Genomic DNA, 13,754 nt, shown 5'->3' on the forward strand with positions numbered 1-13,754 from the left:
GTGAATATTCATTTATCAATGACAATAAATGTGTCCAGGGCTTATATGAACACTACGGGGTCATGTGCAGAATATAAAAGTTACATATCCTAAGAGGGCTGCCCAAGCCCTATTTCAGGATGCTATTAGTATACTACACAAACATGACCTCACAGATCCTGTTTAAAATACTGTACCTAATTAAATACAATTTAAAAGGCATTGTAGGGTTCATTCACTTTCAGGCAACTGGCACAAAGTTCTAGTCTCAAACAGGAAGGTTTATTTCAAGTCATAAACATTCAGCACAAACCTACTTCCAATACGTGGCACTAGAGTTCTAGTCCTCTATTTCTTTTAAGAGGCAATTTGCATAATTAATTTCCCAGAGGAGCGTCACATGGCCTATAAGCCTCCTTACCCTGGCTTGTCACTCTCCATAAAGAAAAATTAGAAAATAATTTGTCACACAACAATTCCATGGAGGTGTGGTCGGGCATAAAGCAGATAACTGGGTTTAAGGCAAGGCAGGAGCGTGGGGAAGTGGATCTGCCCATGACTAATGAAATGAACGAGTTTTTCAACAGATTCACCGCCACATGCGCTGCATCATCAGGAATGGGGGATGGAGCAGGGGAACGATCGGCAGCATTGACATTGGGGGATAAACTGTCTGCTTTCTCTGTCTCCCCAAGCTATGTGAGGAAACAGTTTAGTAAACTAGTCACTGGCAAAGCAGCTGGGCCTGATGGCATTAATCCACGTGTCCTCAGAGCGTGTGCAAACCAACTGTGTACTGTCTTCCAACTCCTGTTTAACATGAGCCTACAATTACAGAGAGTACCAATGCTGTGGAAGACCACCTGCCTAGTGCCGGTTCCCAAGATCACTTTCTCGACTTCCCTACACGACTATCGTCCAGTGGCCCTAACATCGCATTCTATGAAGTCGTTGGAGAGAATAGTACTTGCCTACTTGTGACCGAGGGTGATGGCCTACACTGACCCCCTACACTTTGCGTACCAGCAGAGATTGGTGGTGCATGATGCGGTAGTGCCACTGCTGCATACAACACATTAATTCTTGGACAATGATGGAACTGTAGTTTGCACCATGTTCTTTGACTTCTCAAGTGCTTTCAATACCTTACAGCCGCCCCTACTATGAAATAAGTTGACTGATATGGCGGTAGATGAGGGGATGCTGAATTGGATAAGCGACTACCTGACGGACAGCCCCTCAGGGTACAGTGCTGTCGCCCTTCCTCTTCACATTGTATACAGCTGACTTTCAGTATAAATAGGATCTCTGTCACCTCCAAAAATTCTCAGATAACTCAGTGATTATAGAGGGCATTGTGGGGGACCGGGGGAAGGAGGAATATAGAAGGATGATTCTGACTTTGTGGATTGGTGCCAGACTGTCTAGAACTAAACATGAAGAAAACCAAGGAGCTGGTGGTGAGTTATAGAAGGAAAAAGGATGATTACTTACCGATCACTATTGCTGGCCAGATGGTGGAGATGGTTGAGAGCTACAAATATTTGGGGGTTCACCTTGACCGCAAACTCGATTGGAGGTGCCATACGGAGAAGGTTTACAAGAAGGGAATGAGCAGACTGTACTTTCTACGGAAGCTCAGGTCGTTCAATGTGTGCAGTAAAATGATTGAAATGTTTTACCAGTCCATTGTGGCAAGCGCCATGTTTTTTGCTATCATTTGCTGGAGCAGTAGTGTGCGAGTAGCTGATGCTAATAAGCTCAACAAACTTATCAAGAAGGCAAGCGCGGCTGTTGGCCTCCATCTTGACTCTTTTGAGAAGGTAGCGGAAGATAGGATTCAGAAGCAGTGTAGGGCTATAATGAACAATAATACACACCTACTATACGGGCTGTTCTTGAAGCAGAAGAGCACATTCAGCAGCTGTCTAATCCTACTTAGGAGCAAAAAGGAGAAATTCAGGAAATTGTTTGTGCCTACTACTATGGGGATATATAACAATTTCCTAAGGGTGAAAGACGACAATGACCTATGGCTGGTGCACTAATGATGACAATGATCAGAGATTTAAGATTTATAGTACCTGCATTTACAAAAATGTGTTTGTTACGTAATGTGGTTAGTCATGTGCAAGATCCGTGTTTAGGAATAACTTTATGTAATGCTGGTTGTAATGTTGTAATGTTTGGAATGCTGTTTGTAACACTGCTGTAATACCATAACTTCCCTCGGGATCAATAAAGTGTATCGTATCATATAAGGAGAAATGATACTCCTCTCGTACAGCCAAATTAGATTTCATGATTTACACTGACGAGGGGCAACATTCTAAAACAAATGTCTGCAAATTGAGATTCCGGTTTGGCTAATTAATGTGGCAGTGGCAAGGCTCATTAAAGTGTCTCTATTGACTTTTAGGATTGCTACTTCTCATGGGTGGCATTAAAGTTCAAGTCCTCTTCCTCTCTGAACATACAATTTGCATGTAAATGTTTGATTGATGCAGATCCTGACTCTGGAACCTGCAGTTGTCTGAGAGCAGGACCTTATCTCATGCCATGAAAAATAATTTTGGTATGCAATGGTAGTTCTGAAAATTTTCAGCCATGCTTCACAAGGGAGACATCTGTCATATGCAGTGGTTAATTCCCGCTCCATGATGTATATATGCCTTGTCTCAGTCTAGCACCCTACCCGTGCCCTCTGTTCTGCTGATGACCTGAGGTTAGCATCCACAATAATCAGAACCTCCCACTCCCATCTCCAAGACTATACACGTGCTGCGCCAATTCTTTGGAATGCACTTCCCAGGTTAATACGATTACTCCTCAATACCTACAATTTTAAGAATGCCCTAAAAACGCATTTATTCAGACTGGCCTACCGCCTCAACACATTAATCTAACTATCCCTGTGTGGCACAGTCAAAAGTTTTACCATAACCAGGTTCCCCGCATCATGTTCCCACATGCTTTATGCATCTATTAGCCCTTTGTGTCTGTACTGTTACACACTTAACATAATGGCTGATCTGAAACAATGAAGCCAACTGTTACCACCCACCATTCGTGTCTAACTTTTTTGTCCTCATAGATTGTAAGCTTGCGAGCAGGGCCCTCATTCCTCTTGGTCTCTGTTATGATCTATATGATTATTGTTATGCTGTAATGTCTGTTATCTGTACAAGTCCCCTCTGAAATGTAAAGTGCTGCGGAATATGTCAGCGCTATAGAAATAAAATTATTGTTATTATTGCCATGCTGATGTCACAAAGACTGTCACTGTATTGCGAGATCAGAGGCCGGAGCCTGATCTTGGTACTTGGTGAGGACTCTGATTTCCATATTGTAACCCCTTGGATGGCTCACTCAAACAAAAATATGGCATCCAAGTGGTAAGACGGAGGTAGAGGGCTGCTTTGTCAGCTCTCTGGCCAAATACAAATCCCACCAAAGCCTTCATATGGCAACCATTGATGGAGGAATTAAATAGTTAGGAATGCAGACATAAAAAACAATTAAAAAAATAGCCGTTTCCTCAAGGCCCAACATGGCTGCATCCTGAAAGGGTTAACTATGTGAAATCCATGCTGAGATAAGATTGCATAAAGTTACTGGCACAAAGCCTAAAGGCTGCACTGATGTCTACTTGAGGACGTAAATCACCACGCACTTCAACATGAACAGTGATGAGAGGGGTGATTTCAGTCTGCACACACTTTGCATGACACCAGTGCAGCTCAGAAAGATATAAAGAAAATAAAGAAATATCATCTTAATCTTTGAGGGAGAGGCTCTCGGCATCTTCATGTTCTCGGTCCACACCTGCATGAGTTCTCTCGATGGTGAATTCAAATGATGCAAAATGGTTTTCACGTTGTTACTCCACATTACATGCTCCTTTTTTGGTGGGCACCCGCAAGAAAAAAAAGATGTGAACAGCCCTATAGACGTGGCTACATGTTCTATTCCTGAAAAAAACATGTACGACGTGATAGAAGTCTGAATGAGGCCTTAGAGGAATGGTCAGTTTCTTTTCCAGAAACCTTACCGCTTTTGTCCATGGGTTCTGGTTTTGATGATCAATCCTATTTGTTTAAATGGAGATCAGCTGCAATACCAGACACTGCCCATAGACAAAGCACTGTTACTGTTTGGCTGAAAGAAAAGAGACTTGTTTTTAGAAACCCTCCACATCATTTTTAGACTTTACTGGCTAAACCACAGAATTACAGTCACTTTAGGTACGGGCAGGGCAGTAAGCTGGGGTATCTAACACTGTACAGGAACATAACTTTAGTTCCCCTTTTGTGGGAAGCTCAAAATCCATCTATATGGGAACTACAATGACTCCATAAGGTCTCGTTCATACGTCTGTGTTTAAACACCTACGTGAAAAAATGGTGTCGGTGTCATCAGTGTACGGCCCACTTTTCCGTTTTTGCCATTAGTGTCATCAGTGTTTCTCATGGATGGATAGACAAATAAATGACAAAGCTGCTCCTATACTTTACAGTGTTAAATACGGACAGCACACAGACTGGACACTGACGTCACCTGTGTGCTGTATGTGTTTTTCACGGACCCTTAGACTAATACTTGCCCTTGTCATCCATGCTACCAGAAAAAACGGACACATGAACAGCCCATAGATTATAGTACGCGCTGTGTACATTAAAAAAAGAAAACCAGAAGTGACGTGTGCATGCAACATGGACGTGATACCTACGGCCTCATTCACACATCCGTGTTGTACGTACGTGTTGTATCCATTTTTTTTCACACATACAACACACACTTTAACAATAATCTACAGGTTTTTTACGTCCGTGTTTTTTCTCATGACAAGGGCCAATACAAGTCTAAGGGTCCATGAAAAACCCGTACAGCACACTGATGGCATCAGTGTACGATCTGTGTGCTGTCCGTGTTTAGCACTGCAAAGCATAGGAGCAGCTTTGTAATTTATTTATCCATCTGTGAAAAACACTGATGACTGATGGTAAAAACAGACACATGGACCATACACTGATACACAACACTGAAATGACACCATTTTTTTTCGTACGTGTTTAAACATGGATGCGTGAATGAGGCCTAAAGGATTATACCCTTTACAACCACAGAATCTGATAGACCAGCATCTCAAAAACTGCATCCCTAATTGTGAGGTGCTTACCAGAGTAAGGGTATGTGCACACGTTGCGGATTCCATTGCGGATTTTTCCGCAGCATGTGCACAGAGTTTTTTATTTTCCATTGGTTAAAATGGTACTGTACACCACAGCAGAATCTGCTGCGGATCCGCAGGGCCAAATCGTATACGCACCAGAATCCGCAACATATTCACAGACCCTAAGGGCTCATACTCACATTCGATAAATTTGGACGAGTCTCACACGTCAATACCCAACACTACCGCTGGCACTCGGATCGGAGCATGCGGTTGCATGTATTTCTATGCAGCTAAAGGCTCTGATCCGAGTGACGGCGGCAGTGCCAGGTATTGACGTGCAAGACTCATCCTAGTTTCTCGCATGTGAGTATGAGCCCTTAAAAAAAGAAACAGAACACTATTCATCTTGTAGGAACCAAGGCAATATAATTAGAATTTCTAATACACACCCAATTGTCACATCCATTGTAATAAATCTGCTGATGACCATTTTTCACCTCCAAAATGTGGGTTTTTTTATTACGACAATAGCCTTAAAATAAAAAAATTAAAACATATTTTGAAAAAAGGCCAAGTGTAAGATTTCTTCGCATTCATAGTGGATGTTTGTGTTTTCTGGGTCTGTGACTTGCACATCATGGGTTACATAATTACAGCACAGGCAGCATGGTCTGGACGGCAGCGAGCAGGGTCCAAATGATGGCAGGAACCGTTTACGGCACTTTTTATATTAAAGTAGTTTATTTAAAAATAAAGTTTGGAAGTATAAAACATATTTTGATTCCTACTTATTTCACAACATTTTAGGGCAAGTTAGGACAGGATATGGGTTGAACTAGATGGACTTAAAGTCTCCCTTCAACCTTAATAACTATGTTACTATGTAACTTACAATTCATTGACCGATTATGAAAAATAATCCAGTGTGCTCTGATTAAGGAATTAAGGAGAATGGCCACATACCTTCTGATATGGAATTCGAAACTGCAGAAATATACAAGTCGGGGTCATCTTCAGAAGACAGAGATTTCCATTTTGGCCAGTCTTGAAAAAACAGAGTAAAATCCTCTTTGTATATTGCCCCGCAGAATAAGACAATCACTTTGTTTGGTGGTTTTAAAACTTTCCCTAGGCTTTCTAAAACTTCTGGATTGTCAAAAGTATTCTCTAAGTCTCCAGATAGAAGGATGAGAATACATCTACAAGTCTGAAATGTTTTCTGGCTTTTCTTTGGTATAGGGCAATCCTCACAGAGTTCATAAGATTCAACAGCAAGCGGGTTGTGATGATTTGTCTCGAAGAGGCAGATGAGATATTGGCACCATTCCGTTGCATCAGGTCCATGAAGTATTAATAAGTCACAGATCCCTGTAAAAAGAACAAGAGAAACAGATTATACATGAGGTGATTAAAATGTAGGTTAACAGCATCTACCCACCCCTTAATCTAGTAGAAAACAGAGTGCGATTCAAGCAAGTTATCGAGGTCTGTAAATGGCCAACGGGCCTGAGGTTCCCCACCCCTGCACTAGGGGTACACAATATTATTTTAGTCTAAATGAATGCTATTTCTCATATTTTTATGGGGAGGTCAGTGTTGAAGTTATGATAGATGGTGCCTTGCGCAACACATTCCGCTTGCATGGCCCCCAGCTATTCCACGCACAAAGAACCATATTGTCACATTGTGTCTAAACATACTGCTGCAAACCCGGCCCTGGTCGATATTACGGACCTGCAAATCAGGACTAGGTTAGAAGGGGGAAAAGCTGACCATGTACTAGGACTAGGCTGAAACCCTACGATGGAGTGGGCAACCTATTCCTTGTGAATAGACCCACCGATGTTTCCTAGGCTAAAGTCAAAAGAAGACCTATAGGTAGGGGGAAGGGTATCCCTGAACAATCTAGGGACTGGGAACAAAAAAACAGGTAAACTCCTAGCAGGGAAATATAGGAAGCTGCAGAAACGAACGGAAAATCAAAAACAAAACTGGACTAGAGATCCCAGAACTGCACAATATCACACACAGAAAGCAATGAAGGCACCAAGTCAGAACACTAGCGGATAAACACTGTTGTCCAGCAAGGACTGGGAGGCAGGTGCTGGGTAATAAAGGATGATACAATCACCTGACCTAAGACAAACCCAGCACCAGAGGAAAAAGACCAGCTGCCTGAAAACCACAACAAGATGGAGGATGGTCAAAACGAAATAGATTCTAACAGTCGACAAATTTCAAGGTTACAGCAACTGAGAGTAGTTGGCCCTTTCCTGTCCACTTGTGTTTTGCTGTAGTAAGCTGATAATGTAAATTATCTCTCTGCTGGGAGCCATGGATGGGGCTCTTTTCTATATAAACACCCCCGTACAGTCTCCAGCTGTCACTTATTTAGTTCAGCTAAAACCTGTTCACGCTGTTCAATTGCCCCTGTATGCTATTTTGTATATCCTGTTTTCTGACCTCCTGCGTGTTTTATGATTTTATCCTAGATGTGGAATCGTGCCTCCAGCTTGCTCCACGGTTAGCAGTTTACACCATCGACACTGCCCAGAGGTCTCTGTGTAAGTCCAGATCCCTGTACAGAGGTTCAATGGTGAAGGCCCATGCAACCCATGGAAACTGGTAAGCATAGTAGCTTGAGCTAAGTCTGTCCATGAAATCTTTATTAACAGCTGTCAGGCCTCCATTAACAGTGCACCTATAACACACACCATATACAACACTATTAAGTAATACGGTAGGTGTGGGTCAAGGAAAATATCTGTCTAGCAGTTATGGAAAATATACCCCTTTGTACCACTGCCATGTTGCGTATACTTGGACATGAACGCTGCAACCATACACAAAGGACTTGCAGGGAGGTTCAGGAACAAATCACTGGAATTATGGGCAGGAGGTCAATCAATATAGATTTTTTTCTAATTTTAGCTTATTGGTGGCAGTGGGAATGATTCATTGATTTGGAAAACCCCTTCAAGAGGAGTAGAAGGCAAAACCTATTACAGTGGACTTATCTTTGTGAATATGCCAAAATAGTGCCAAAACTTAAAACAGTGGGGGACATACTAACCTAAAATTGGCAAAACTATGGTGCAGTTTCCACCAAAAATTTGCTATACGTGTTTTGTGCCATGGTTATTATGAATTTTAGACATTTTTGTGCTCCTCTCAATGCAATGCAATTCGATGTGGCAAATTAGTCAAATAATAAGTGATGTAAACCTGGACTAGACAATTTAAGGGCAGTCAGATAACGGTATAAATCAGACTGAGATCGGACAGCAACGTACAGACTGGTCGGCGGCTCTTCCAACCATGTATTTCTATGAAGCTGCACACTCAGGTAGGGAGACCCACTGGCCAGTCCGTACATTGCAGTAAAATCTGCAACCTATTTTATACGGACATCTAAATGCATCCTCAGAGTGCACCCAGCATAAACCACTGTGATAATCATGGCGCATTTTAAGACCGCCTAGCAAAATCTGAAAATTAGGCAGGTTGAGTAAACCTGGCACGATGATGTTGTCTACATATTAAGCAAAAGCAAAGAAAGTATTATGGTGATTTCATCCACAACGCAGCATGTTACAAAACTTCACTTCTGCGCTGCATTTTTATGCAACACACACCACATGCTTTTAATCAAATAAATTGAGAAACTTTGGACACAACATTCTTGGAATGTCATCGCCATTCACTGACAACATACTATACAACCTTATAGGATAATGCTAAATAAGAATACATTGCTTAGCCTGTTTTTATGCTAAAATTACAAAGTTAATGGTTTAATTTCTTTTCTCTTATTGTCTCATTAGTTTCGTATTTCAACATTTTTTTTTACATTTTTTAAACAAAATTATAAACTAACCAAATTCCAATGATACCTCTTTGGTAAGACAATGTAACACTGCATCACTATAACACACAACGTTGGTAATCCATCAAACAGAAATAAAAGATAAAAAAAAAAAAAAAAAGTATATCAGCATTTTAGTTATAATCCACCTTATGCTGTGGCTACCACTTCATTGGGTACAGGACTTACATTGAGGCTACGTTCATGTGGCGCCCCTGAGGCTCAGTCGCCACAGAGGTACTGCACCTTCTCCTAAGGTGTGGTGCCCCACCATCCAGGTAAGTTGGAGGCTCCTGACCACGCTCCAACACTCGCACCCCACACAATAGAGTAGTTCAGCAAAACCACATTGCAGCTCCTTGCTTAGAGAGAGGCAGAGCACCTTTGGTGGTTCCCTGCTTGGAACACTAGACCTGCTGGGAGGTGGGTGGAGTTTAGAATACATAAAAGAGCGGGATGGTTTAGGATTACAGGTTCAGTCAGATGGGGAGTCTGAGGGAGGAAGTCACTCAGAGAGGAGTGAAAAAAGGAGATCCCTGGAAGAGGGATGGAGGAAGGAGTGCTGCAGCTGCCTCAGTGATCTGAGCCAGCTGGCACGGGAAAGGAAAGGAGAAAGACATTGAATCGAAGCCTGAGCTTCCATAGAAGGGAAAGACAGGTACGTATCGTAGGAGTGAAAGGGAACACAGAGGACGTGGGTTAGAAAAAGAACCCTGCCTAGAAGTTCTAAGCGCAAGGCCGGGGCCCGGTCCCCGAGGTTGTATGGACACTAATGGTTCTGCAGCAGGCACCGGTGGAGTAGTGGGCTGTAAATGCACTACTCCCATCTAAGACTTGGGGGCACAACAGCAACATGGATAGAGCGCCGTGACTCAGGAGTAGAGAGTCCCCAAAGCAGGCTACAGCTGTCTGCCGTACAAGTAGAGTTCTTGGGAACATCTGTCAGGAGGAACTCCAGTGTAACTCAGTACTAGGAGATCTTCACACTTAAAGGCGCTATAGAGGAGACGTTCAGAAAAGGCACATAAGTTGGCGGAGTATCGGAAGGGAGCATTCCATCTTGCCTGGAGGTTGACTGAGTCCCTGACCTGGAGGACACGGCACAGAAGCGGGCACTACAGACTGTGAGTAAAGCTTTGGAACTACATGCCCTGGTGTCCTCCATTCCTCCCTGCATCCGTCCACATGACACTGCTATATCCCCTGCGCCAAACACTACACCATCTAAGTGTCTCTTCACCTATCCTGCCCTGGGACAACAGTCCTGCCTGTGGAGGGCTATAACATCTTTGCTGCACCATACCATCAGTCCCAGTGGATCTGCATGCAGCGTCGGCTTAACACCTCCCTTGCCGAACACCACAGGTGGCGTCACGAACTATTCATCTAACTACATCCCACCATTCACATCTTCCTATTACTTGGGTGCCCAGGGCCACGGTCCAGGTCACCGCTGCTGTGACACATCCCACTGATACCGGCCCTATACCGAGTACCCCACGGCCCTGGGAAGTCGAGCCATTTATACGTCGCGGTTTTTCGCAGCAGTTTTTAACGCGCGATTTTGCCGCGAAAACGTAAAAAAACAGCCTCCCATGCAATCCTATGGGATTCCGCAATGCTGTGCTAATGCTGCGGATTTTCCCGCAGCAAAATCGCATCGCTGAAAAATACGCAGCATGCTCATTATTTTGCGAAATCGCGGCAATTCCGCCCACATAGGAATGCATTGTTCTGCTTACTTTCCGCATGTGGCTGTGCCCACCATGCAAAAAGTAAGCAGAACATTTGCGGATGGTACCCACGGTCCGGAGGAGAGGAGACTGTCCTCCGGGCTCTGGGTACCATATCCCTGTAAAAAATAGAATTAAAATAAAAAAATTGGGTTATATTCACCTTCCCATGTCCCGCGTAGCGTCCCCCGGCTTTAGCAATACACGCGGCAGGCACCATTCCCAGTGATGCATTGCAAAAATGACCTTTGCTGACATCGCTATCTCGCGATACTGTACGCGACGTCATCAAAGGTCATTGCCGCAATGCATCACTGGGAACGGGACCTGCCGGGAGCATCGCGGAGGCCTGGGGACGCTGCAAGGGATATTTTTAACATTAGATCTTTTTACTACTGATGCTGCATAGGCAGCCTCAATAGTAAAAAGTTGGTCACACTCATCAAACACTATGTTTGACGAGTGTGACCAACCTATCAATCACTTCTCCAAGCGATGCTACAGATCGCTTGGAAAACGCTAGCATTCTGCAAGCTAATTACGCTTGCAAATCGATAGTTTTTCCGCAGGAAAATCACGGGAATTTAAAATGCGATTTTCCCGCGGAATGGAATTCCTGAATTCTCGTGGTAACTTCCGCGGGAGTTCCGCTACGTGTGCACATAGCCTGAATCAGCTTTTAATTTTAGGCGCCTTTGCAATTAACACTTCTGGCTGCAATAGTGCTTTTCTTATGACGAAGGTGACCTGGCCCATCTTACGGTCAGGCAGGTCGAGGTTCTGGCATACACACATGCTTGTATTTAAAGAGGTTTTCCATCACAAAACAAACTTTCAGCAAGCAATTTTCTATCGAGAGAAGCGGATGAGAATCTAGGCGGAACGTGACCGCAAGTATGCACTTTTAGCATTTGGCAAGCTACAATGTTTCCTAAAAGTTTGCCATAGAATGGAAAATCCCTTTAACCCCTTAATGACCATCAATCCGTCATTTAACTGACCTGAGATATAATAGCATCCCCATACAGATGACACTCCATCAGCTTTCGGCTGTACAATACAGCTGACAACTTGCTTCATCAGCCACGATCAGTGTTGTCACAGTCCATATCTGTTTAACCCCTTGGTGGCTGCTGTCAATAATGACTATATCATATAAATGTTTGCCATCGCAGTTCACAGCCAAATAGCGGCCTTAGAGTCTGCCGCCTATATTAACCTGTTCAATAGTCAGCGACATTTAGGTGGTAAAAATCAACTTTTTCTTTCCTATCATGCCACTTTGTATTAATTCCTGAAAAGCACCTAAAAGGTTAATAAACTTCCTTACAGCAGTTTTCAGTATGTCAGGAGGTGTTGTTTTTAGAATGGTATCACTTTGGGGGGTTTTCCAGTATATAGGACCTCTAATGTCACTTCAAACCTGAATAGGTCCCTAAAAAAATTTTTTTGAAAATTTCCATGAAAAAATGAAAAATTACTGCTACATTTTTAAACCTCCTAAAATGCTCACAAAATAAAATAACATTTTACAAATTATGCTGAAGTAAAACAGACATGTGGGAAATGTTAATTATTATTGTTTTGCTATGGTATGACTGAATTAAAGGGATAATTGTTCAAAATTTGAAAACTGCTATTTTTTTTACATTCTTGTCAAATTTCTGATATTTTTATAAATAAACACAAAAATATATCAACCTAAATTTACCATTATCATAAAGTCTAATGTGCCACGAAAAAAAAAATAAATCTCAAAATCACTGGAATTTGTCAAAATGTTCCAGAGTTATTACCACATAAAGTGACACTGATCAGATTTTTAAAATTTGGCTCTGTCACTTAGGGGTTAAGATGTTTCTTCTGTAAAAGCTATTCTGAAAAGCAAAAGCAGAATTAATCAGAGGGAAATAACAAAACTTTTACTACTTGAAAAGCTTTTTCCTTAATTGAAAATCAATTTCTTTTCTGCTATGATCCAGTCCAAATTTTATAAAAAAGAAGATAATAATTATATATATATATATATATATATATATATATATATATATATATATATATATATAGTATACAGATATACACCGGCGCTACCAATAGAAAAGGAGGGCTGCTGGTGCCTAGACAGAAGCTGTGCTTGTTCTGCCAAAAAAGGGTTAAATAAGTAAATAGAGAAAGGCACCTCCTCACAGGAGGATTCACAGATAATAATGTAAAAGTGAAAGTGAAAGTCCTGCCTTTCTCACATAAGCCCCATAGTCAAAGCTGCAGGAGATGAAAATCTGCCACAACAAGATACACTGATGAATGGTAAAGGACTTGTACAAACTTACCCTAGCTCTGCTGAATGAAGGTGCTGTGCTGATCACAGTGAATGATCCACAGAAATGCTGGAAAACCAGGTGAGAAGCTGGGAGGATGAAGTGAATGAAGTAGCTGACTGGGGTGCAAGTAATGAAGAGAGCTGGGCAGAGCCAGGATATCTCCGGCCGATAGCGTCCTGGATGCACAGCTGAGGGTGGCCGACACTGTCCTGCGCTGACAGCGTGTGACGTCACAGGCTGAGGGACCCTGATGAAGAAGCACGTTTTGCTTTGAAACGCATAGGTTTTTGGCCCCAGCTATGCTCTGTAGCCTCAGCCTGTCACGTCACACGCTGTCAGTTAGTTCACTTAGGGTTAATGTGCACGCAATTACAAATCAGGTGTTAGGCTCTATAAAAGGGAGCCAGGTGGGTTCAATCACTGTTGGTGATATCGTGTGTTAGTCATTCACAAGGAAGCCAGGGTGAAGGAAGGGGCTGAACATGAGTCCTGCGCAGCCCAGCCAGAGGGGACGAGTGGCAGCTATGTGGTCTGCAGGAAGGACTGGCATGGCGTGGCGGAGTCACAGTTTATGGTGTCGGCAGGAAGTGCTTGCATGGCTTGGTGGAGTGACGACTATGGAGAGAGTTGCACTCAGCATGCGGGACTTGGTTGCTGAGAGCTAGACTCAAGCATGCTTG

General features: G+C 42.8%; 1 protein-coding gene across 1 annotated transcript in view; it reads right to left on the reverse strand.

Annotated features, from left to right (window-relative positions):
• The window catches only part of PIK3AP1 (phosphoinositide-3-kinase adaptor protein 1), a 203,334-nt gene that overhangs the window by 128,278 nt on the left and 61,302 nt on the right, over positions 1-13,754 (reverse strand). The window contains exon 2 of the mRNA XM_073585858.1: positions 6,119-6,523. Within this exon, the coding sequence (XP_073441959.1) occupies positions 6,119-6,523 (405 nt within the window). The remainder of the gene's footprint in view (positions 1-6,118; positions 6,524-13,754) is intronic.

Source organism: Dendrobates tinctorius, unplaced genomic scaffold, assembly GCF_039654945.1.
Source record: "Dendrobates tinctorius isolate UK_male_01 unplaced genomic scaffold, ASM3965494v1 ptg000089l, whole genome shotgun sequence".
NCBI classification, from domain to species: domain Eukaryota; kingdom Metazoa; phylum Chordata; class Amphibia; order Anura; family Dendrobatidae; genus Dendrobates; species Dendrobates tinctorius.